Source organism: Callorhinchus milii, unplaced genomic scaffold (genome assembly GCF_018977255.1).
Source record: "Callorhinchus milii isolate IMCB2004 unplaced genomic scaffold, IMCB_Cmil_1.0 Scaffold3, whole genome shotgun sequence".
Lineage (NCBI taxonomy): Eukaryota > Metazoa > Chordata > Chondrichthyes > Chimaeriformes > Callorhinchidae > Callorhinchus > Callorhinchus milii.
The window spans coordinates 29,801,059-29,826,435 of record NW_024704744.1 but is presented as its reverse complement, the minus strand read 5'-3'; the positions used below and the strand labels follow the sequence as shown (position 1 = coordinate 29,826,435).

Here is a 25,377-nt window from a genome sequence, read left to right as displayed (position 1 = left end):
AGGCCGTGTCCTCTGCTTTTACCATTCTGGATTAGTTGAAACAGCCTGTTGTGATCTATATTGTCTAGCCACTTTTGAACCTTAAAGAGAGCAATTACATCTCTTCGCAATCTTCTCTGTTCCAGCGTGAACAAGCCTAAAGTACTAATAAAATGCAGGTCACATTTTTCTGCATTTCCTAGAAAATTATAGTTAATAGGATTCATTGAAATACAATATTCATTATGTCAAATCATTTAATCACAAATTATAGCTCTGTGGATGTTTATTAATGAACCACTTTGAAATTTACTTTGGTATTTATCAGAAAATTGCATTCATCTCCCATTCGCTTGAATTGCAACCAAACCATTAACAAAAGTGAGATTGTATAATGAGGGCAAAAGGATATAATTTGCAAGTTGGATCATTACACAACTAGGAACAAAATCTCAGCATATTTTTTCAATTAAACTAAGTTGACAATAAAGCTTTATTTGTGCTAAAATCTTGACAGAGTACATGTTGTTTGCTGTGGAGGTTTGGCATATTTGGACGCACAGATTTGCTCAAAATAAAGGAATTGCATGTGATCATTTCCAGACAAAGTCAAATTGCTGCATTGTCATCTGAATGTTAATCACAAAACTATGTACCAAATAAATGTAAAACTCTTCAATGAGAAAATAGTTAGACAGTCAACAAATAAAGGAAGAAAATCGAGATCCATTTCAATCTCTAAGCCATTATTTGAAAAGAGAATCCGCATATCCTGGTCACAAATCCTCCAGATTATTTGGTGATTCCCTTCATGACTTCATGACTCTTAGTGGGTTCTTTGACTGTCCACAAATTTGCTGTCATGTTTGTCTACAAATATATAGTCACTGCACTTGGTAGAAATGACCTGGAAAGTGATTTATAATAATGCATGTTCTTTACTTAAAAACAAAATTCCATCTCATTTTCAAATTATAATATGTATCACCAAAATCAGTCAAAAAGAAAAAAAACTCACAATGTAGTCAATTTACAGGAAAGAATACATTCAAGCTTTGTCACTCACCTTGTGGTAGGTCATGTGTTTTGTGTGCCAGTCATTCTGCAACCAGTGCTCAGGGGAGTTCTCCTTCACAAAATCACTCACTCGATTCCTAAAATCATTCGGTTTAAGCAGCAATAACTGGATGATGAAGTAACAGACTTGAGCTTCATTTCCTTCATGACTTCTCAAGGCCTACGTTGAATAAGCAAAGGTAGAAAATTGCATTCAATACTTTGTATGTTATGCTGGAGAAAGCAGGTCCAAATATGGAACTGTGACATAATTAAGCAATACTTTTATTTGGGTAACTCAGGTGATCATTTGTCGCTGATAATATTAAATATTTCCTGCCAGAGTATTGATTAAAAATTTGCCAAAAATTCCTGCAATTAGTTAGTTGTGTTGGCAGACCAGAAATTGAACAGAATCACGGATTAAAATTCTCAGTCCGCATCAGTATAGATTTAGTTAATCTAAGGTGTAAAATGCCTTGAACCCACAGAAGGACAGAAAACAGTGTTACTAAAAAAAAAGCAGAAGTAACACTAACATCATATCTAAAAATGGTACAAAATTAGCATTATATTATGGATAAATATACAGGAAGGTTGTGAATGGAGAAGAACCTGCACAACATCACTGACAAGAATACACTGCAATTGAGTCTCAGAATGTTTCATTCTGCTTCTAAGCAAATTTAGTGAAATGACGAGAAATACAGATATGAACTGAAATTATTTTTTTTGTTTTCAAAAAAATGTCTGGCTTCTGAGATATGAGTTTGAATCCAAATCAGGCTGATGAGATGAAAATCTCTTTCTCTCATTTGGATCCTGAAGAAAATGGTTTGGGTCATCTTAACCCTCTTAATATTGGTTTTACCCTCTATAATTGTCCCAATTGGCAACCTTACTCAGTGACATAATTATCCTTACATTTGATATAGAACCTTTCATGTTGGGAGGATGTCTCAAAGCACTTTATAGGATGTAATGTAAAGTGTAGTGACTATGTATTGTCTAGGCATGATAATGAGGGTGGGAAATAGCAAAGTTAGATTGGTGCAGTAGGAGATGACATTTTGATGCTTGAGTTATGAGACTTCTTGGACCATACAGAAAGAGCATTGCTTTGTGTAAGTCTTGATCTTGCTACTTAATCAAAATAGAAAAAAACACACTACCATGCAAGCAATACATTTAAATAAATGTTTAGAAGTTTTAGCTCCCTAATGCTTAATCAGTTTACAATGTTGCTTTTAATCATTACCATGAAGATTCAACTACACTTGAATCAAAATTGTCATGCTTAAGTTAATTATTTAAAAAAATAGTAAACAACACTTACCAGACACAGGATCAGTCTGTCCAGGGTCACAATGTTGTATTTCCACACCATGTCATTGAGAATTTCGATGCACTTGTTCAGTTGCTGTCCTCCGGCAGAGGTTGAGAATTCGTAAACCAGGAAGTCGGCAAATGTTCTAACATGAGCCACCAACGCTCTGGCTCCTATTCTCTCCAACACTCTGCAGTCAAGAGAACAGTATAGATCTCTTTTCAAAGGACATAATTTACAGAAAATGAATAAATAGTGCATCAGAGGAAGACATTTGTTAACAAACATACACATTTGTAAAATGTACACAAATATTTCACATTTTTAATACATATTTACATTTAATTATTTGACTTTACTCCTTGTAATATAAACTATATGAAATAATAGAAATAGCTAAAAAAAATTCAACAGATTAATGAAAGTATCACAAAACAGCTATAATTGATATTCTTGAGTTACAAAACGACCGGCAAATTGTATAAACAAAACATCATAAACATCCACATGATGCATTATGAATTTATATACCACTTATATTGTATTTTATCAATGGAGATATTTTACCTTTACTATCCATTTTTTTCTCCCCTTTTTTCTCCTATTTACTTCCCATTTCAATGTTTTTTCCCATTCAAAAGTGAAAACAGACAACTACTGTACGTTCTGGACTCCGTCAATGCTGTTATTGGATATTTATATTTGGTTTATAGTACCATTTTAAACTATTAAAGGGGGGGGGGAGAATTGTTGCAAGCTTCATTCTCTCCCACTTATTCCAACACAGTTTTCCCAATCCTACATCTTAAAAAGGAGAAAAACTGATCTTGAACCTTGATCCTAGTCTTCTGGTGTTGTGTTGCAAAATCAGTGCTTCCAAGGACACAGGTCAGGCTCGGTAACCTATTGTGGGTATTTTATCCAGATGCCAAATAGCAATTTATTCACTATATCTGTAAATTGGAAGTCTCATTTTAAAGACTATGAAAAATACTGTCATTTTTAGGAACAATTTAAGTTAGACCAAGCTGACCAGGGAATTACAGGCATGAACCACATCTTACAACTCCATAGCTCCAATCTACTGCTTTTATTATGACTGTTATTTCCAGGTTTACTGAATAATGGTACTGATTTCACAGATGAATGTGTGCTGTATTTTAGATGGATTTGTGTTAAAGCTGTGATTGAGAAGTTCACGGAAATGTGCAGACTAATCTAAAAGTATGCCACAGGCAACACATCCAGTAGAAGGGAATGTAATGCATAAGTGCACAAACACATTGAGCCAGAGTGGAAGGCGCATCAAATGCTGAGTTTCCAACTGCAGTGGAACTCTATCGTAACTTGTTATGATATGGTTTTGCTTATAGTGTGATTGAGATGTGGATCCCGAAATCTACTTACTTAAAAAAATGAAATGAACTTGTCTCATCCATTGGAGCTTCAAAATGCCAGCCAGTCAAAATGGCCAACTTTCAGGTCATCAGATTGCTGCAGACATCATTTCTGGCATTTTGAAGTACCAATAAACCAAGCTGTCTTTCTGTGTGTATGCACAGTGACCAGCAACTGTACCCAGTTACAGCGCTGGTTGGAATTTTATAGTTCCCAACTACTGAGTCATAACAGGGCTCCACTATACTGGAAGTTCTGTCTGGAGGCAAGGATGCTGGTTGGAAGGGGAAAGAAACATGCCTCTATTCAGACAGCTGGCAGATTGTATATATTTCCCTGAGATAGAATAGGTGACAGCACTGGCAGAGACTTGGGAAACTGAGAGAATGATGCTTAGTATGGACTTAGTAATTGGGAGTGGGGAAAACAAGGAGTTTACAAAATATATAGAATTTGGGACTTGATATAAAGATCCCATTTGGTGATATACAGGGAGATTCACAGGGTCTATGCCTTAACTCTAGTGGTTACAGCTCACCAATTGCTAATTCTAGGCACCTTCCCATTGACTGTCGGTAACAAATGTCATATCTGAAGGTGCTCACCTGTAGCCAATCTGATTGATGTGATCGGTCTCTAACAACATCTTCCAGAGGAGGCAGAGGAAGAGTGGGGGGGAGCCCTGCATGGAGAAGTGGGTGATGATATCGTTTTCATTGGTCATGGACTTCCACTTACGGTATTCCTCTTCCACGTTCTTCTTCAAGTTAAACCGACTTTCCTGAGGCACACTGTTCTGTTTGAAGAAGGCCTAAGAGAGATCAAGAGAGACAGATTTTAATTTCTTGCAAATTGGAGATCGAATGGGATCAGTTAAGAATGTAGAACTTTTAGGAACAAGAAAATATGTAAAAAATACATTCTGAAATAGGCAATTTTCACCCACAAAATAAACAGTCAACCCACTTTACAGAAGCGCTTTGAGATGTCTCAATGGCGTGATAAGGTACAAAATCAAATGCAAGGATTATTAAATTAAAACTTAAAAATGTTTTTAAAATAACGTCAAATACTTTCTAAATATTCTAGCGGTGCGAGAATACAATTTGATTTAAATATTTAGTGGAATTAAAATCTAATATTTTAGAAAAAATAACACCTTTTGCTCTTTAGTCCTTCATTTTTCCTTCTCCAAACATACAATGACATATTACATTTCTCACCCCTCCTAACAAACATCATTTGTTTGCCTATAAAGTTTACAGTTGCTAAATTTCACAGTAAAATCCTGTGAAGTGCTTTGAGGTGTCCTCCTTACGTGAAAAACTTCATGATAAACTCAAGGATTATTATAGGATTATTCTAAATTTAGCACAATAGTGAAAAAAATTCCCCTCTTTTCCTAACACAATGAAATACACGATTCCTAATTCTAGCACACTAGCTATTCTTCCCCACGCTTCTAAACATGATGCGATACACCATTCCCGACACTTTCAAAACCCAAATCTCATATTGGAATATACCCTGCAGGAAACTGACCCATTTGGAGGTGACAGCAAATTGGTCTACTAATGGTCTACTAATAATTAATAATCATTTCATTTGATATGGGCTTCATCAAACAATGTGAATTTTCACTTCACCGCTGCTTGTGTGCTGTGTGCAAATTGGGTGCCATTTTGCCTTAAAATAAGTATTTTGAGATATCCTCCCGACATGAATGACACTATATCAAATGTAATTTTATCGCGTTTCATATCATTTCAGATGATTTACTGTAGTTACTATGTATTTTGTAGGTGAAAAGAGTAGCTAATATATGCACAGAAATGTTCCATAAACAGCTATGAAGTGCAAACTGATTACTGAACAATCGTGGGGAAAAAAATGAGGTGAAAATCTGGGTCAATCATGGCCTTAGAACTGATAAGCACAACTGGACAGAAACTGGACAGGGTGAGTGTTCATGATCATGTGGAGTCCTGTAGCTCAGTGGTTAGAGCACTCGCTTTGTAAGCGAGAGACCTGAGATCAATTCCAGGCAGAGGGCGAAACCTTGGGCAAGTTTCCTTACTCCACACGCCTAATAATAATCCCTCCAAAAAAACAAAACAATAATAAATTGTTCATTTTCAATCTACGACTGTTTGTGGGACATTGCTGTACGCAATTGCCTGCCGCGTTCGCCCACAAATATACAGTCAATTCACTTTACAGTGTGTTCTGTGAAGCGCTTTGGGACGTCCTCCCGACGTGAAAAGCGCTATATCAAATGCAAGGATTATTATTATTATTATGTGAGGCACCACTTCAATTCCCTCTGGATCACAGCGAGTAAGCACAAAAAAACCTTCGATCTGCTCTTGAGAACTCAATTTTTAAGGCATTTACCTGCAATGGAGCTGGGAAACAACTCAGAGTGTGTGACGCCCAGTTGTGAGGAGTGAAGGCCATGATTGTCTGCAGAATGTCTTTACACCAGGTGCCTTGTATAGAATCTGAGCCTGTAAAGAAGTCTAAGACAAAAACCAAGATAAAAAGTTACTGAATGTGCAAGGATTGTTGTATTAGAGTGTAACTTCATTCCAGGAACAAAACAATGTAAACATACTTTTTGCTAAAAATGGCTAGTTTTAGTGATCAGTGTAAATAGATTCTAATATTGTGAATAACAATACTGATTGAATTATAGGATGTTAACCCCCACACGCACTTTCTTTTCAAGGCTCTAATTCATATTGGGATGTAGCTCTATGGACAGTGACTGCTATGTGAGCCTAGATAATGAAACCGCGGAGACATCTTTATCTCCTCCGATATTCACAGACATTTTCTAACATTCGGCTACTGGGTAGTGATAAAGAATCTCGCCTGATTTTTCCTTTCCCCAACCCAGAGACTTTACCAGCACCTCAACTGAGATCAACCAATTCAGCAAACGTCAAGTGGCTTTTCCAAGTGAGTCCGCTAAGTAACATTACATGTTTGATTACAAAATAATATTTTACGATCAATTGTAACGTATCAGTCCTCAGAGTTAATACTAACCAGTTACATGTGTAGCTCTGGCTAGAGTTAGAATAAGAGCTCTGTTGAGTTCCTCAGATTCTGCAGAAAGAACTGTTTTGGGGTCATTGAGAAATCGAGTAAACTGGGGCTGGACTTCTGAACTGCCCAGTGCAATGATCAATCGCAGAGCTGTGCTTTCAACACTAAAGACAAACACAATCAGCAATTAGAGATAAAGAGATGGACACAGATGTAGAAGCAGGCACAGAAAGCAAAAAGTGAGAGAGAGAGAGAGAGAGGAAGGCATAATGAGAAAGCGATTCAGGGAGACAGTGAGAGAGACGCAATAGCATTGGTTTATACAGTACTTCCATTTTGAGGTCTTTTCCAACTTGCCCCAACACAACTTGTATTTAGGTAGCAACAACAACAACAAAGTTACATTTATAAAGTGCCTTTCACGTCAGAAGGATGTCCCAAGGCACTGGACAGTCGGGGATTAAGCCCTGAGCATGGGGGGGCAGGTTTGGGGTGAGGGAGGGCAGGGTAAGAAGGCAGCTGAAGGCAATGTTGAAGGTACTTAGGTCTTGAGTCGTGCCTTGAAGGAGGCAAGGGAGAGAGCAAGGCGAAGGGATTGTGGGATGGAGTTCCAGAGGGTGGGGCAGAGAGACTGAAAGCAACTTTCACGTCTCAATATATTACAGTACATAAGTACATATACTTTAAAAAGTCAGGAGCAGTAATTTTACTGTAGTGGTAATTTCACATCAGCATGTGTTAAAACACCTATATTTGCATTGCATTCATGGTTGTGGTTTACAAAAACATGCATGAAGGTGCAACCTATACCATATCCTACTTACCCTACTATATTCAAATTCAAGTTTGAATTAGCAACAATGTGGGAATACAGTTATCTGCAAGCTTGTTTAGTTGCATCAAACTCCCAACGAAAGAGTGGATTTAGGAATGTGATACCGGATTAAAAAAAACAGTAATTTTCTTCTCCCAAAAAAGCAAACAATTTGATGCCAATTAGAATACATGATTATTAAGATACTGATACACCAATGTTATTGTGACTTATTTTCCAATTAAAGGACATTTTCATGTTTGCAAAGCTCAAAGTAGAGATTTGTTTTTGATCCATCAGAGAAATAGTTGTATACTTGCTTTGCAAGATTATGAATAAGAACTATAAAGAACTGTCCACAATATAAGGATATAGCGATAGAAAGACTGCAGCCTAGGTTTACAAGCATGATACCAGGCCTGCAGGTTACTGCTATCAGGGTAGACTGGATAGGTTAGTTTTTTTTTGCTTGAATAGAGATATTAAATGGGGGACCAAATAGAAGTGTTTAAAATTATAAAAGGGTTCATTAAGATTAACATAAATAGGCTATTTCCACTGGTGGGGGAGCGCGTAACCAGGGAAAACAAGAATAAGATAGGAACTAGGGAATCTAAAATGAGAACTTAGGAGGAACTAGTTCATGCAAAGGGCAGTGAGATTGTGGAACTCGCTACCTGAAGCGGTGATTTGCATCAGACCCGCTTGCTCCTGATTCAATTAAGTGGAAAAGATCTTTCTCTTTTTTACCCTATGAAAACCATTTAAAATTTGAAAACTTGAAAAGCACAAAGCTAATTTTCCAGGCAAAAGGGAACCAATTGCCTTCCCTCTGTGCTTTTCCCTCCTCTTCCCTGAGTATTAACCCCCTTAAATTAAAAAGAATAAACAGACCAGCGAAATATTAGTATTTAAAATTAAGCAATAAGCAATAATATGAAGGACTTAGTGCTGCAATAGCAATGTTATATTTCAGAAAGTTTGTTCTTACTTACCACAGGTGAAGCTGATTCTGATTAGTCTGTGGCACAGCAGCCAGTGAGTGAAGGTGGCTCAAGAGTTGAACTCTGTAGTGAGGCTGGATGTGGTGCATACGGTAGCTGAACATCTCCAGCAATGTGTGTAGTATCCCCCAAGCATGCGATTTGAATACATTTGGTAAAAGCTGGCCTAATGGTAAATAAGTTGAAAGTCAGACCATAGAGCAAGCTTTGCAAGCTGTCATATAACAATGCACTCGTTCCCCCAAAATCTACTGCCCTTGATATGAAGACAATTTGCCATACATGGCCTGTTCCTATGCTGTATAATATATGAAGGCTCAAGAAATCTATGTTTCTTGAATTCACACCCTGAGTAATATTTTCAAATGATCATTTTTTGTACAGGTGGTGGGGAAGATATATACATATCTAAATTTGTTTTGCTTTTCAAAGTGAGGAGCACAAATGTTGAGAAATGAAATATTATTTTGAACCCCAGAATCCACAGTATGTTTTTTATGTTGTTGATTACCAGCTATTGAGAATCTCCAAATTAATATCTTTCAGACACTTAGAGACAGTCAGACAGACCAGATGGTATCTTTCCGCTGCCATAGTCCATAGAAATGTCATAACGATGTTTAGATATTACCATTTCTATTAATCAAATTATCAGGGAAGAGTTTCCACTTCAACTAATTAAATAAACCCATAATAAGTCTAGCAAGTCACCCTACAGACTCGGAGCATTCATTAGTTCTACTCCATTCAAAATAATGCATCCACTTTGTGACTCAGAAACATGCGTTATTAATCCGCCAAAAATAAAATAATAGGCTCAAACTAAAATAAAAATAAGATCAGTGTCCTGTGCATATTATGCTGAGATACCCTATAAAATGTTTTACTTACTGATAAAACCCTTAATTCCCAGAGATTCAATTTCCATATAAACGAGAAGACGACTGTATGTCTCCACCAGAGCTGGAGCCAAGGCTAGGCTTGATTTAGCATGGGCCAGTTTGATCACTCTGGTGGCTATGCTATGAATGAGGCTGTAACACAGAAAATATTTACTCAATAGTATTATCCACAAGTAATGCAACACTACTGAAAATAGTAATTATCGTAATAGTGCGTCTACAAACAATTTTTCAATTTTAAGAATTGAAATGATTTTTTAAAGGTTCAGTCCATTGCCATAGTCCATCAGAAAGATACCAATTGTAAACTCAGGCACTGGATTGCTCAGAGATACTAACAAATTATTGCAAAATTACTAACTCAAAATAGAGTAGTTTTAAAACCTAAACCAATGCCTTACAAATGAAGAGAGACCCTCATTAATGTGTTCAGGTGCTTTGGAAAATGACACTCGCACAGTAAACTTAGCATGAAAATATGATGTCCTGAAAGTTACCAATACTACTACAACTATAATATGTGTTTGATTATGCACGCCATAGTTTTCAAGTGCCAATAAACTTTCAGGCTAAATATATTTGTAGCAGATGCAAAACCAAGCTTTTTGGAGTTCTTCCCTTCATTATAAAATCAAAAAAATAGTGTTATGTTCGAAACCATCTACAACAATGATACTGTGAACCTTCAGAAATACATTAAGCTGTCAAGTTCCAGCTAAGCAAAACAAAATTCCACAGTGGCTTTACCTCATCTTGGCGTGAACTGTCAGTGAGTCTAATAGATTCATTGGAAGTGGAGTGACAGATCCTGAAGCCATGCAGTTTGTTCCAGGAAGAGCTATCCTCATATTTCCATTGCCATAAATTGTCTCAACCAGCACTCCCATAGGCAATGTGAAGCACTCGGAATTTGTGGAATATGCATTGCACAGCAATGCGATCTTGTAATCATTCATCTGTAGACTTTTATTTCTCAAGCTTTGCTGCAAGAATCTGCATTGAAAATAAATCAGAAAGCACAGTATTAATCATGAATCCTAAATATGAAGTTTGGATTACAAAAATCAGATAATGCTTTTCATAAGAAATCTAACAGTATTTGGTTACTGAGGAGAAAACTGCTCCTTTCTTTAGATTTTTCTCTTCCTGACATTACATTCAGCTGCTTTGGTCTTCCCGCACTATGCATCATTCCCATCTGAAGTGAGATAGGCTGTTCATAGGTTTCATTTAATGGTACTCTAAAACTGACTGACATGTTTTTTTCTTAGTCTGTCTTGGGATGCAAGTGATACTGTTAGGGGCAGTGTTCATTACCCATTCATTGTCATTCTGTTACTGAGCAAGAATCCCTTAGGGTGCACTCACTATGGATTATCCTTCCCTTCAGTGGAAGCAGCATCAACTTGCTCTTCAGCATCTATTTTTTGCAATTTTCACTTTTGGATCACATCTTCCAAATTGTGGTATAAATATTTGTATTATAAATAGATTATAATTTTGCTTCTACTCATATATGGAAAAATGTATGCATGTACATAAAAAATAAAGGCCTCATTGTTTATCTGTATTTTCTCACAAGACGATAAGAGTTATTTGGTTTGTATGCCCCATGACCCATTTGATCTAACCCTTCAAGAATACCCACCCTATCATCTTCCAATGATAATAACAAACAATTGCGCTCTGTGTAAACAGAATCTTGAACAGAATCTTAAATGTATTAAACTAAATAAATAATAAGCAGAGTTTTTGATGAGACAAATAAATCAAGGGCATTATATTCAGCCTCTTGGCAGTGCGTTAAACGTTGCACACTAACAGCTTACTCATGGTGGAGCTTGAGAGAGTGAGGGATGGGTATCTGCAGTTTAGAGTTATCATTTTGCGCCTTCCTGTTGAGATGTATCCATATACAGGTCATGGCAAACGCATGTGTAGACTGTGGCTTGCTAATGTCAGGTACAGGAATGCACTGCAAACAAGAAAAAAATGAATCAGAATCACTGGATACGTGCTATATCAGAAACTTGAGCTGGAATTATTTAATATGCGAATCTTACCTCTTTCTCTGGGTAGAGCAGGTCAAATAGTTTCATCACTGGGAGAAAGTCAGCCAGAGCATTCTTTTGGATACTGCCAGAGATAAACTGTAATAGAACCCACATCAGGTGGTCTCTCCCTTTTATAAGGCCTCGGCCTGCGAGCTACAAAGATAAGGACAATATTACAAATATATTAATGTAGCCAGGATTTCAGGGCAATGAATTCTTTGTGGAAGGAAGGAAATTTCAATATTAAAAAATGCATTTTAGTTTATTTTCAAGAATGTTGTGAATCAAGAAATGTCATATTGTTCTGCACATTTCTTGAATTTTTGTTGATATTACACACCGTTCACAGTGCAGTAAGAACAGTGGACATTCTTACAATGAATATATTGGGAGGAAGGACGAGGGAGGAAAAAAGCAGAGACCTGATCACATTTAGTTGCTTTTGTAAATTAGATCCTCAATCCATAGCATAACCATGGCATAGCATAACTAAGGCATAGCATAACTGATTAGAGTAAACTTCCAGGTATCCAGATTTAAACCAATCCCAAAACTGAACGTTTAAAGAAAATTTCTATGGGCCCAAAATGTCCACTCCCCACAGCCCAACTCTCCTAGCGTGCACCAGTCACACTGCTATCACAATGTCCACACGTAGGCCTGCTTTAGTGAGTGACTTGTTTTGGTGTTTGTGTTACCCCTCTTGTTTGTTTAGTAAGGATGGAATCCCGCAAGCAGAAGACAGCTAAGTTAACATAAAATACATTCGCCCAAATACAAAAAAAGGTAGTGCCAAAATATGCCGGTAATTGCATTACTGATAGTAATTACTTAGGCAAAATTCTGGATCTCCCCCCACCCTCCCATTAGTTCAGCTAGACCAGATTTTAGCATACAGCCATCTGGGGTCCAGATGGCTCACGATGCAGGGGCTAAGAGAACATTTTATTCCTTGTAGAGAAGGTCAGGGTGGTCTGGCTTCAGTTTGTCTTGACAAACAGTTACATTGTGAACATATTTTAACAGTTATTTGCTTTCGGAAAACAAGGTGGGTTCAGTATACCTGACTAGACAAACCAAACTCATTATAATTTCCAGAAAGTACAACTAATTTAACAGCAAAAACAGACTTGCAGGATTCAAAAGGTTAACTGCTCTGTTCAAAAATAAATATCAATGATTTATTCATGATCTAAAAGTCCTATATCCTGAAAGTTAAATCAGATACTCTAAAATCATCTACATGTAGGTTGTCTCAAAGCTCTTTATGGGAAAACTGTGGAACAAGGAACAATGCTGTAGGGGAGGAGGGCAGGGGGTAGATGGAAAATGACCAATAGCACAATTGAAGAAACTTAGGTAAAAAAAAGCCCTACAATCTAGATTGTAACAAATTCTTTTCAAAAAAAATATTTTTGCAAATTGCAGAGGCATCCATAAAATACAGTAACAAAGACAAAGAAACCATTTGTATCAAAATATTTTAATTTTCAAAATACTGTAATATTTTAAGGCACTGCAAGTAAACTGATTAGAAGAACAAGCAGAATTCAAGGAATGAGTTGCTAGATTTATTCACGATATTTTGACATTGAAATGAAAAAACAGAACCCCAAACCACTGTAATAAATAAAAAGGTTTTTTTTGTCACCAGGTGTCTGACACATTAGGAAACCATCATCATGTACCAGTTTCATGCATCCCACCTACACATGAAAATGCCAGTGTATTGGAATAGAATGCGCACTCTCTCCCTGGAGGGACGCATCCTTCTTACCTAATTCCGGAAAGTATTAGGCGCAGGTTGGCAAGAGCCAAGGCTTGGGGACTTCAGAGTGTGCATTGGGGTACTGCTGGAGTCTAATCAGCTAAAACCACATAGCTTGCCATTGATATTGCTGCCTGGCTAGCTTTCCTGCTGCTTATCTAGCTAGGACCACCCTACCTGTCAGGGCTTTGGCTTGCAGGGTTAACCAGAGCTGAGTGGGATGATTCCCTGCCCCCAATGACTGGTCTGCCCTTCCAGATCCTGCTGATGAGCCAGGCTGGCCGTGCTGTCATCAGCAGTGCCCTGGAATACTACAAAGACGCCCTACTCAGGAGCTTAGGCTACCAAGTCCACCAAAGAGGGCTGGCTCGGTTCTGACATTACGTTGCAAAGTATGCCACCTTGGAGTCAGTTCAGCTCCAAGGAGACCCGCTTACCTAAATCCCAGAGAGTATTAGGCGAAGGTTGGCAAGAGTTGAGTCTTGGGGACCCCAGAATGTGCATTGGGGGTACTGCTGAAGTCTAACCAGCTAAAACAGCATTGCTTGCCATTGAGAGCACTGTCTGGCAAGCTTTCCCCCTGTGTGCCAGCTATACTGTTGGGCTCTGTCTTACAGGGTTAACGGACCCTAGCAGGAAGAATCCCTGCCTCCAGTGACTGGTTTGCCTCTCCAAGTCCTTCCGATAAGCCAAGCTGACTGGGGTGTCACCAGCAATGTCCTGGAGTATAAATCTAATACATCAAAGTGTAGAGTACAAGTCAAATAAATAAAAATGAAGGGAAAAAAGTCTACCTTAATCCCAATAATTTTCTCATTCAATGACTACACATGCCACGTAGTCATTGAAATACGGGTTGATAATAATAGTTACTAAATGACTGCAAAGGAAACATCAAACACCTCTCCTGGGTTAGAGTAACAACTACCATTTATATAGCATAAGATTAAATATCTCAAAGCAGTGTCATTGGCTGCAATGCAGTAATTGACCACAAGGTATCACTGTAGGATACACTCTATTTTGAGGTATTTTTCAGCACTGATACCATTTACACTGCAGTTTTCGCATTCAATTGCTTTTACAACCCCCAAATCCATGTTCAGTATGAGGATAAATGAGAATATGAGTCGCATACAACAACAACTTGCATTTATATAGCTCCTTTCACGCGAGGTAGCGTTCCCAAGAGTTTGACAGTGGTGGAGTCTGACCATGAGCTAGGGGGAGACGGAGGGGGAGATCACCATAAGCATGATCAAAAAGGAAGATCTTTAAGGTAGAGGTGTGAAAGTGGGGAGGGAGGGAATTGCAGAGCTTCGGAACGTAGTGACTGATAGCACGGCTATCGATGATGGAGCGGAGGGGACAAGGGTAGTTACTGTAAGTAATATAAATCTCAGTTTTGTAGCCCGTGTAGGCATCTTTTAAAGAAATGCCATGGGGAGTACTGATAGATTTTGGTCATTCTTTATTTCCTTCCTTTTGATTTTTTAAAAACATTTTATTTTATAAATGTTATTCTCTTCGTTCTCCTCATTGGGAATTCATGTAGCAGTATTCACATTGGTGAATGAATGACTGATTTTCTCCACTGATGCTGCTTGGAATTTAGCTGCCAGGAGGTGCACAAGAGTGTATTGTTTTTCATCTATTCCTGTGAGGAAATGCCAGGCCTAATTTGCTGCTTAGACACACAATCACCATCATTTACAGATCGGCAGGAGGTTAAACGTTCATAGACTACAGTACTTATAATCTGCCTAACTGGCGTGTTCAACTTCCATTTCTCCAACTTCCATCTTCAGGTCAGGATATAGGGTATAGTGACCTTGGATTTTGTAAGTGAATGCGGCAGCTAATTTGGGTACAACAATGTCCCACAAACAGCCATGAAGTCAGTGACCAATTTCATCCGAGAGATTGTTGAACATTAAGGGACAATTTTTCTTTTAATTCCAAGGGATTTTTAACATCTACCTGAAGAAGCAGACTGGGCTTCAGTTTGGAGTCTCATCTGACAATGAAGCACATCTCCAGCAGTGCAATGGAGCGTGCCTAGCATGTGAGCTCAAAACTCCTGATGTACAGCTTGAATTTACAACCTGATATAGAGGCAAGAGTGCAACCAACTGAAGCAAGATGAAACCTATCAATGACAGATCACTTTGTATGACTCCTATAGTTACCAATTAAACTAGAATTTGTTTTATTTGCCCTAAAATCAACCTGAAAAGAGGCAGCCATGAGTCTCATTCATTGGCTAAGACCCTGATTTATCTCTCTTCCCCACCCCCATTTATAAATCATTTCTACTCAGAGGCAAAGTGATAGTTGCTATCTGATGATGTTCCTATCATGCAGTACCGGATTAGCCAACAAACCTGAGGCTCACCTGTTTGTTTCATGTCAGTGCCTGCTTTCTCAAAGCTCTCCACTTTTACACTCTGCCTTAAGACACATCTTTATTATCTTTTTATTACCTTAAGTCCCATCATTTATCATCATTTTATTATCGTTTCAAGTCCATTTTTGCCAACCTTCTAATCCCCGCTGCCTTCAGCTGTGTAAAACACTTTGAGACATTCTCCTGTTGTGAAAGGCGCTATATAAATGTAAATCGCAATTTTAAATTGTAATTGTGTAACTATAGCGAACTGAGCTACAAAGAATATTGCCACATTTTCACGAGGACAGCCACACAGTAAACGCAAAGTTTGTTAGGAACAGCTATTCTTCCCTTCCCACAAGTTCCTGGTTACCATGTGAAGGACCTGGAAGTATTTGATGTGAGAGCATGATTTTAAATGATGCTTATCTTATAATATTGTTGCAAATTCTGAAGTACACTGGAAACTATTTGGATTAGCTGGACCATGGCATGTTTGAATTCTTCATGCACACTCAACTCCTTCAGCTGGCAATTACACTGCAATTCCAGGCAGAGGGCGAAACCTTGGGCAAGTTTCCTTACTCCACACAGAGCCTAATAATAATCCCTCCAAAAAAAAAATAATAATAAATTGGTCATTTTCAATCCACGACTGTTTGTGGGACATTGCTGTGCGCAATTGGCTGCCGCGTTCGCCCACAAGTATAGTCAATTCACTTCACAGCATATTCTGTGAAGCGCTTTGGGACGTCTAGAAGACGTGAAAAGCGCTATATCAAATGCAAGGTTTATTATTATTATTATAACTGAATCTCCAATTTAATCTCTTCATTTAACCAGAAGTCTGAAAAAGATCTGTGAAAAATTGGCTCCCACATTTTAGTGAATATTGCAAAATGCTGAGCCATTTTACATTTCAAGGCTTAAATCTTAAGATTAAGAACATAATGATTTTTGAGCTTTTGAAGCTAAAATTCTAACTTGGGAAACTGAGTAGTTGAAATCAAAAAATTGCATTTTAAAGCAAACATATTTTTTTCACATTGACACCTCTCCACGTCAACAAATAACACACATAATCATAGAATAGTTATAGCACATGAGGCCATTGAGTTTATCAGCTCTGTGTTTGACTTGCTCCCCATGCTCCCCAACAGAAATTGGAATCCTGGAAAGATGAGATCAAATGGATCTTCTTCATCTGTACTTCTCAGTGATCTCATCTCATCTGATCTCATCTCTTCCTCCCTCCTACACAACATATGAGAAACTTTCACCAGAACTAATTTTCTAAAAAGGCTGAACAGAATCTCCAATGGTTTGAAAAAAGTAGAAAACACCCAGGTTTGAATGAATGTGTGAAGACGTGCACATGTGGCAGATGCGTGAAGAACTGTTCTTAGCTTCAGGAGCTTTTGAATTAATCTTCAATAAAGATTTTGGACAAAGCTAGGACAGTACAAAATAATAATAATGCTTGCCATTTGATATTTTTGATAAGAGTGAGGTTACATGGAAAATCGGTGTCCTCGGGTTACCGACCCCCCGCCAGGTAGTTTCTCCTTGTTCATCCTATTGAATCCCCTCATAATTTTGAAAATTTCTACTAAGTCTCCTCTTAAGCTTCTCTGCTCCAAGGAGAATAATCCCAGCTTCTCTAGCCTCTCCTGATAACTGAAGTCCCTCATTCCTGGTACATTTCCTGGTAAATTTCCTTTGACCCTCTCTAATAATAATAATAATAATAATAATAATAATAATCCTTGCATTTGATATAGCGCTTTTCACGTCGGGAGGACGTCCCAAAGTGCTTCACAGAACACACTGTAAAGTGAATTGACTGTATATTTGTGGGCGAACGCGGCAGCCAATTGCGCACAGCAATGTCCCACAAACAGTCGTAGATTGAAAATGACCAATTTATTATTGTTTTTGGTTTTGGAGGGATTATTATTAGGCTCTGTGTGGAGTAAGGAAACTTGCCCAAGGTTTCGCCCTCTGCCTGGAATTGAACTCAGGTCTCTCGCTTGCAAAGCGAGTGCTCTAACCACTGAGCTACAGGACTCCATCTATAATTGCTGCATATTACATTATTATAAACTACTGCATATTACATTAGTACATCACTTCTGCCCACCCCCAGCGAACTGATTTTTAAAACCCAACAAGAAATCAAGAAAAGTCTAAAGTTACCTGAGTGAAAGTGTAATGGAATAGTCATTTTTTTCCCTCCCAAAAAACAATGGTTTTGTCATTGGCAAATTACCCGTCTTGTTCTGTGTTCTCATCCTTTAAGCAACCTGGCCAATCCTCAATTACTCAGTACAGTACAAGCAGCAATCATTTATTGCATAATTTGCGTGCTAGCACAAATAAAGTGTGGTGCCCAGAACTGAACAGAGTACTGTAGCTGAGGCCTAACCAGTGTTTATAAAGGTTCATCATAACTTCCTGTCTTTTGTATTCTATGCCCCTATTTGTAAAGCCTAGTATCCCGTATGCTTTTTTAACAGCTTTATCTACTTGTCCTGCCACCTTCAAAGATTTACTGATATGAACCCCCAGGTTCTATCAGCTTATATTGCCTCTGCTCATTCTTCCTCCCAAAATGCATTGCATTTCTCCACATGAAACTTCATCTGCCACGTGTCTGCCCATTTTACCAGTTTGACTATGTCCGTTTGCAGTCTGCTGGTATCCTCCTCACTGTTTACTACTTTTCTTATCTTAGTATCATTTGCATACTTGGAAATTGTACTCCCTATCCCCAAGTCCAGGTTATTTATATAGATCAAAAACCGCAGTAGTCCCATACTGACCCCTGGAGAACACCATTGCACAGTCAGAAAAACAACAGTTCACCACTACTCTCCACTTTCTGTCTCCCAGCCAGTTCTGTATCTATGCTGCCACTGTCCCTTTAACACCGTTGGTTTCTATTTCTCTTACAAGTCTCTTGTGTGGCACTTTATCAAACGCCTTTTGGTAAATCCATTTAAACTACATCAACTGCACTACCTTCATCCACCCTCTCAGTTACTTCATCAAAAAACTTTCTCAGGTTTGTTAGACATGATTTTCCTTTAACAAATCCATGTTGGCTGCCCTTTATTAACCCATATTTTTCTAAGTGAAAATTTATTTTGTCCCGGATTATAATAATAATCCTTGAATTTGATATAGCGCTTTTCACGTTTTCATGACGTCTCAAAGCGCTTCACAGAATATACTGTATATTTGTGGGCAAAGCGTGGCAGCCAATTGCGCTCAGCAATTGCGTTCAATTGTGTCCCACAAGCAGTCATGCATTGAGTAATCAAATTATTTTTTATTTATTTTCTTAAGGGATTATTATCAGGGGTGTGGAGTAAAGAAACTTGCCCAAGGTTTCGCCCTGTCAGGAATCAAACCCAGGTCTCTCGCTTGCGAGGCGAGTGCTGTAAACACTGAGCTACAGGACTTCACAAATTATAGTCTCTAGAAGTTTCCCCACTGTTCGACGTTATAGGCTGACTGGCCTGTAGTTCCTGGGTTTATCCTTCTGCCCCTTTTTGTACAGGGGATTAACATTTGCAACCCTCCAGTCCTCTGGCACCACCTCAGTGTCCAAAGAGAATTAAAGATTATGGCCAGAGCATCCTCTATTTCAACTCTTACTTCCCTCCGTAACCTAGCATGTATCCCGTCTGGACGGGGTGACTTATCTACCTTGAGCACCGACAAGCTTTTTAGTATCTCCTCTTGGTTTATTCTTATCTTATCCAATTTGTACAATCTTGAATATCTCAAACATACCTTTTGATGAAGTGATAACACCATGTGTGGAAAGCTGGCAAACTGAAACAACACAAAGAAAATAAGCTGGCTCGAGAGGTGCTGCCACAGCAACTGACTGGTGCCTCCGTCATCAAACTTCTCTTCAGTCTCTGAGCGTTCCATCGCATAAACCACTAAATCCACGAGCTGGTCTTCTAACACAGGGCATCGCTGTTTGTGCTGTAAAGCAGACACTCATTATGGTAATTTGAATGGTAAACACACATTAATTAATGCAAAAGAGACTTGACAAAGCATGAAATGCTAACCTAAACACACTGCAATGGGACGATTTCAGAAAGCACCTAATTTGCATGTAGCGTAAAGAAAAGTCAAGCACTGCAATGATATCCCTTTCCTTGCCCAATCGACCCATCCAGAAACAAGAGAATTTAAAAAAAAACTCAACTTTGGTCAACAAGCAACACAATCGGAAAGGTTCCAATGATCAAATTTAATTGGATTTTCTTACTATCTAGTATTTTCATGATTACTGTCACAGACCTAAATTCTATTACTATCTACATATAAAATTAGCATGCTTTCTTTCGATTTATAATCGTGAAATTTAAAAAATATTAAAAGCTACAAAGAATAAACAGATCGTACTTTTTTTGAAAGCATGCTTTAAAAACCCTAAAGTAAGGTACAGCTACGTTGAACACATCTGTTGACACTACTTTACATATGCAATGGGACTACATTTCGCAGGTCAACAACAGAACGTATGCTAAACAACTTCTCCATGACAACTGCAAAACTCTCAAGTGCAAGAATTGCGACAATTACACATTCTGTAGCAGACAGCGACAGACACCACTACATTCTCTACGTGTACCAGCATGCAGGTCTACTTTATGTCTCTAAATGGCATCAGTTGCTACCAAGCAGTCAGCATCTCGTTAGTCACAATACAACAGTAAGATTGTAAACATACCTGAGCAATGTTCAAGGTCTAGAGCATTGTAGGATGGGCAGGACAAGACAGGACAGAACAAAAATAAAGGAAGAAAAAAAGAAAGACATAACAGTGACTATGAGGCCAGCCTCACGAGAGCCCCAGAAAGGGCAAGCCCCACAAACAAACCAATGTACACTTTCTCAGTTTTGAGGCTGGCCTAATAGCTAAAGCAATGTAAATAAAACTCAAATTATGTTTTTTCTTTATATTAAGCCTAGATTTTTTTTCCATAAGATACTGAATTTACAGTATTTTACTACTCCCATCCACAAGGCAATACAAAAAGGTCATAAAACTTTGCCTATTTCAAGTAGCTCGAGTAAAATCCATTAAATGACAAACTCACTTAGAATCTGGCTATTCTTGCAGAACCCATTTGCTTATTTGGCCATAGCAACAGAAAAGAGAAAAAGAATAGTGCAGACTATATTTAGAAATTTGGTGCTTTGTACAATATAGTGAGATACAGTACCTGTTTGTTCAAACCCAGCATGTTGCAGACCATATCCCTGGAGTAAGGCTGCTCTAAAACATATCTCAATAGTGCAGTCTGTGGGTCAAAAAGATCCTAAGAGGAAATAAAAGATATGCACTTGACATTTTCATTATCCTTTGTAGTAGTGAAGGAGGACTTCAACAGCAATTTAGCAACTAATAACTGCTATTTTCCCCCTTCCCCACCACAGGCACATTAACAAAATAAGCACTAACAGATTGGTGCAGGACTTAGCATGTAAAATATTTGACTCTCAATATAATCTAAAACCAATTGGTATGAAGTAAACAGAGTTTACTTTATATCAATTAATTTCTTCTTAGAGAGCTTAATTTCCTCTAAGATTACCGTTGATAAAAAAAATACCACTTTCAATCGGTGTAAAGTATCCAAGCTTTGGTTTCTTTCATTCCCTTTAAGATCACCTTTAAAATAACCCCCCAAGTTTTTCCCTTGGTAATTCTGCTGCCGTGACTGAGGCGATCATTTTGCTCTTTCCATCGCTTAATGATTGTTAATGTCTTATTTCAGACCCAAGTTATACATCAGTTAAAGAATAATTCAATAAAATGACAAGTAAACTGAGTTCAGACTGCACAGGTAATGCAACTGTCAATTTTTAATTTGGAAAATAGATGTGGAATTCCACTAAGTTATATGATGCACTGCCAAAGAGTACTTTTCAGTAAGTTTAATTGGGATAAATAACATAAAATAGAGCATAACATTTAGTATGTTTCTTCACTAAAATTTCAACTATAATTGACTCATGTTTAGAGCATCTAAGTATTGGGCATAAGCTGTAATGGAGAAGAGTCAGAATTGGGTGCGCAAATAATTATGCATGTTATACAATGAAGAACCCAAGCATTTGTACATTTCTAAGTTGAATATAAAAATATTGTCCTGACAATTAGCTTTTGCAGAGTTGGACATACAGCTGGCTCCTAAAATATGTATTACTTTACTGGATAATTCAAAGGGTCTAGGATGGACATTCAATGGCGTGAACATTGAACCAATGTCATCTTGGAACAGGTTCCATGAATCTACTATTTTACCAATATCTGAATATTTGTTATTTGTCACTGTATGTTACGTCATAAAAATGATGGGATGCTATAGTCGTACAATAGAAAATGCACCAAATAATCCGAAATGTATGATGATCGCAAGATTTATTTTACCAAAATAATTCTGTAGAATGGCTGCTAAGAAGGGAATAACAACAGTCACAATGTTAAAATTCCAAAGAATTTTCTTCTGAATGCTGCACATCACAAAAGCAAAGCTCAGGTGTCTTCAGTCAAAATTAATGTTTGTACGAACTTGTTTAAAAGTTAAAAATCTTGATGATTTACCAGTTTCAGAGCTCCACATGTTTGGTATGCTTTGTGCTTTGAGGTATCAATAAATGCATATCAAAAGTCTTTGTGGCATTACGTATACCCATGATACTAGGTCAGGTAGACTGATAAGTGCACATTTGGAGGTTCCCTTTTGAAGGGAACTGAGTTACCAAAATACTATACATTAATTGGTTCATTATAAATATTTATTTATCAAATAAGTGGGCCTCATCTTGACCACCTCTCAAACACAAGTTAGAACAGCATTCCCAATGCATCATCAAACTCCATTAAAGGTGGCATAAATGCAAAAGTATGGATTGTAAAGCCTAGAAGTTCAGAAACATATTGGAATTCAGCACTGAGGAGTGGTGGAAAGAGAGCGATCCAAAGCAAGGTAATGTGATACAATGCTCCAAGTGAAATTACATCAGCAAATGCCTTTGGTACCACTTTAAGGAAAATCCATCCTCTTTGACACTTTAGAATACAAATAAAATACACGGAGAGATTAGAAAATTTAAAAAAGAATCAATTTGTGGTTTAATTGTCAGAAATCAAATTTCTGTGTTGTGTGAACTGTGATGAGATGTGAGTACCATTAAACTATCATCATTCAAAACAACCAGAGATACAGAATGTCTAATCATGTTTCGTTCACATTCAGGTTTACATACTTTGAAAATATAGGATCAAAAATGGGAATGAAAGATTTGCATTGACATAATAAAATGGAGCAAGCTTGAAAGGCCAAAAGGCCCGCTTCTCATCCTAACTGATGCCTTAATAGATGTATTGGTGGTTTCTCTTGCTTATTGCTTTCATGACATAGCCATTAAAAACAGCATAACTAATGAGCTAATATATGCTCAGAAAAACTCAACTAATTCAACAACAACAAAATCACATTTATATAGTGCCCTTCATGTCGGATGTCCCAAGGCGCTGGTCAGTCAGGGGTCAGGCCCCGAGCATGGGGGAGGGGTGGTGTAGGGGTGAGGGAAGGCAGGGAGGTGGGAGGGAGACCTGAGGCGCGATCAAAGAGGAGAGTGTTGAGACCGGCCTTGAAGGAGGCAAGGGAGGAAGCGAGGCGAAGTGACTGTGGGATGCAGTTCCAGAGTGTGGGGACGGAGTGGCTGAAAGCCCGGCCACCGATGGTAGGGCAGGTCGGGCGGGAGACATGGAGCAGGCTAGAGTCCGCTGAATGGAAGGAGCAGATAGGTTGGAGGGACTCAGCAGGTCAGAGAGGTAGGAGGGGGCAAGGCCATGGATGGCCTTGAAAGTGAGGATGAGGATCTTGAATTCAATCATCTGAGGGATGAGGAGCCAGTGGAGTCGGGCGAGGGTGGGAGTGATGGGGTCACAGAGCCTGGTGTATGAGAGTACACGAGCTGCAGAGTTTTGGATGATCTGCAGCTTGTGAAGGGAAGAGTTGGGAAGGTCAATGAGGAGGGAGTTTCCATAATTGAGCCTTGATGTGACAAATGCGTGGGTGAGGGTTTCGGCAGCCTGAGGGGTGAGGCAGTGGCAGAGTCTGGCAATGTTGCGGAGGTGGTGGTAGGCAGTGCCGGTCATGGCGCGGGTGTGGGGGAGAAAGGACAGTTCAGGGTCAAACAATACATCCAGATTCCTGACTGGCTTAGTGAGGTTGAGTGTGCAGCTGTGGCTTCAATATAAATAAGACCTAAATTCAATATAAATAAGACCTTACACATAAATATGTGTGGAAGAAGATTGTTAAAGTTGTTGTTTCTTTTGAGAGATTTGTTGATAAGTTAAAATATAATATTAATCCAATATCAAATGATGTGGAACTCCTGTAAGCAAACCATATTAAGCAATGTTTAAAATGGTTATGCCCATTTGTTTAGCTTTATTTTAAACTGTTTATGTGCATCAAACAAAAATGATCCAATTTATATGAGTTTAACAAGAGGAAATCTGTTTCAAAATTCAGTTTTTCAGGTCTACGATTACAAAGAGACATCAATTAAAATAGCTTTTGAAATTAACTAAAAATGTGTAAAATTATTTTATAAAATTGAGTTTCAGCGAAACAGTTCTGACTGGAGCTATGTGATCTAATTTCCCTGCTGTCTCCAACAAAAATAAAATCAACTGAAGCGACTCCTAGTCTAGTATTTATGGAAATTAAATGTGATTAATCCGGAATGAAGTCCACAAAAATATACCTTGTCATAAGGCAACAGTCCCCGTAAAGGAAAACGAAGTGTTGTTGGATCCAATTTCCATGAATTACAGATTGCACCCGAATTATTCACCACTGGCAAAAGACTGCAACGTCCTAGGCATTCAGTGAGGTAGGATAAAAAAGCAATTAATACAAACCACTCCAAGTTTTGCCCATTAATTTTCATGCTCTCCAGAAACATACAAATTATTTCTTAATTTGAACTAAATTCCAACTCATAAATCATGCACATCAAAAATAATACTGCCGATATAGATAAGTAGTACAGGTTTCATTTAATACTTTATGGATAATAATAATAATTCTTGCATTTGATATGGTGCCTTATCACGTCTCCTGCACCAGCCTGTCACCCCCTCATCCTCACTCGGCTCCACTGGTTCCCTATGCCCTGGCAGATTGAGTTCCAGATCCTCGTTCTCACATTCAAATCCATCCAAGGTTCTGCCACACCCTAATAATAATAATCCTCTCATTTGATATAGCGCTCATCACACTATTTAGTCGTCTACAGAATATACTGTAAAGTGAACCAACTGTAGATTTTGTGAGCGAAATGTGGCAGCCAGTTGTGCGCAGCAGTGCGGTCCCACAAAAAAATACATGGAATTGATTTGATTTGAATTAAAAAGGAAATGCGCCCAATTTAAGATATTCCCAAGAAGCACCCAAATACCCAAATGGTGGTTGTCAATCATTTATGGATAGTACCCTTCAGTTATAGTTAAGATATCACCTGAAAGCATTATTATTGTTTTTCAAGCATATATTACTGTGTATTCTAGGGCTGAACTTACA

General features: G+C 38.2%; 1 protein-coding gene across 1 annotated transcript in view; it reads right to left on the bottom strand.

Moving 5' to 3' along the window:
* The window catches only part of med23 (mediator complex subunit 23), a 55,451-nt gene that overhangs the window by 13,804 nt on the left and 16,270 nt on the right, over positions 1-25,377 (bottom strand). The window contains 14 exon segments of the mRNA XM_007899240.2: positions 1,046-1,216; positions 2,372-2,552; positions 4,366-4,571; positions 6,155-6,279; positions 6,812-6,975; positions 8,621-8,795; positions 9,521-9,663; positions 10,279-10,524; positions 11,361-11,506; positions 11,595-11,738; positions 19,541-19,741; positions 20,499-20,516; positions 20,995-21,090; positions 24,560-24,672. Of these exon segments, the coding sequence (XP_007897431.2) occupies positions 1,046-1,216; positions 2,372-2,552; positions 4,366-4,571; positions 6,155-6,279; positions 6,812-6,975; positions 8,621-8,795; positions 9,521-9,663; positions 10,279-10,524; positions 11,361-11,506; positions 11,595-11,738; positions 19,541-19,741; positions 20,499-20,516; positions 20,995-21,090; positions 24,560-24,672 (2,129 nt within the window).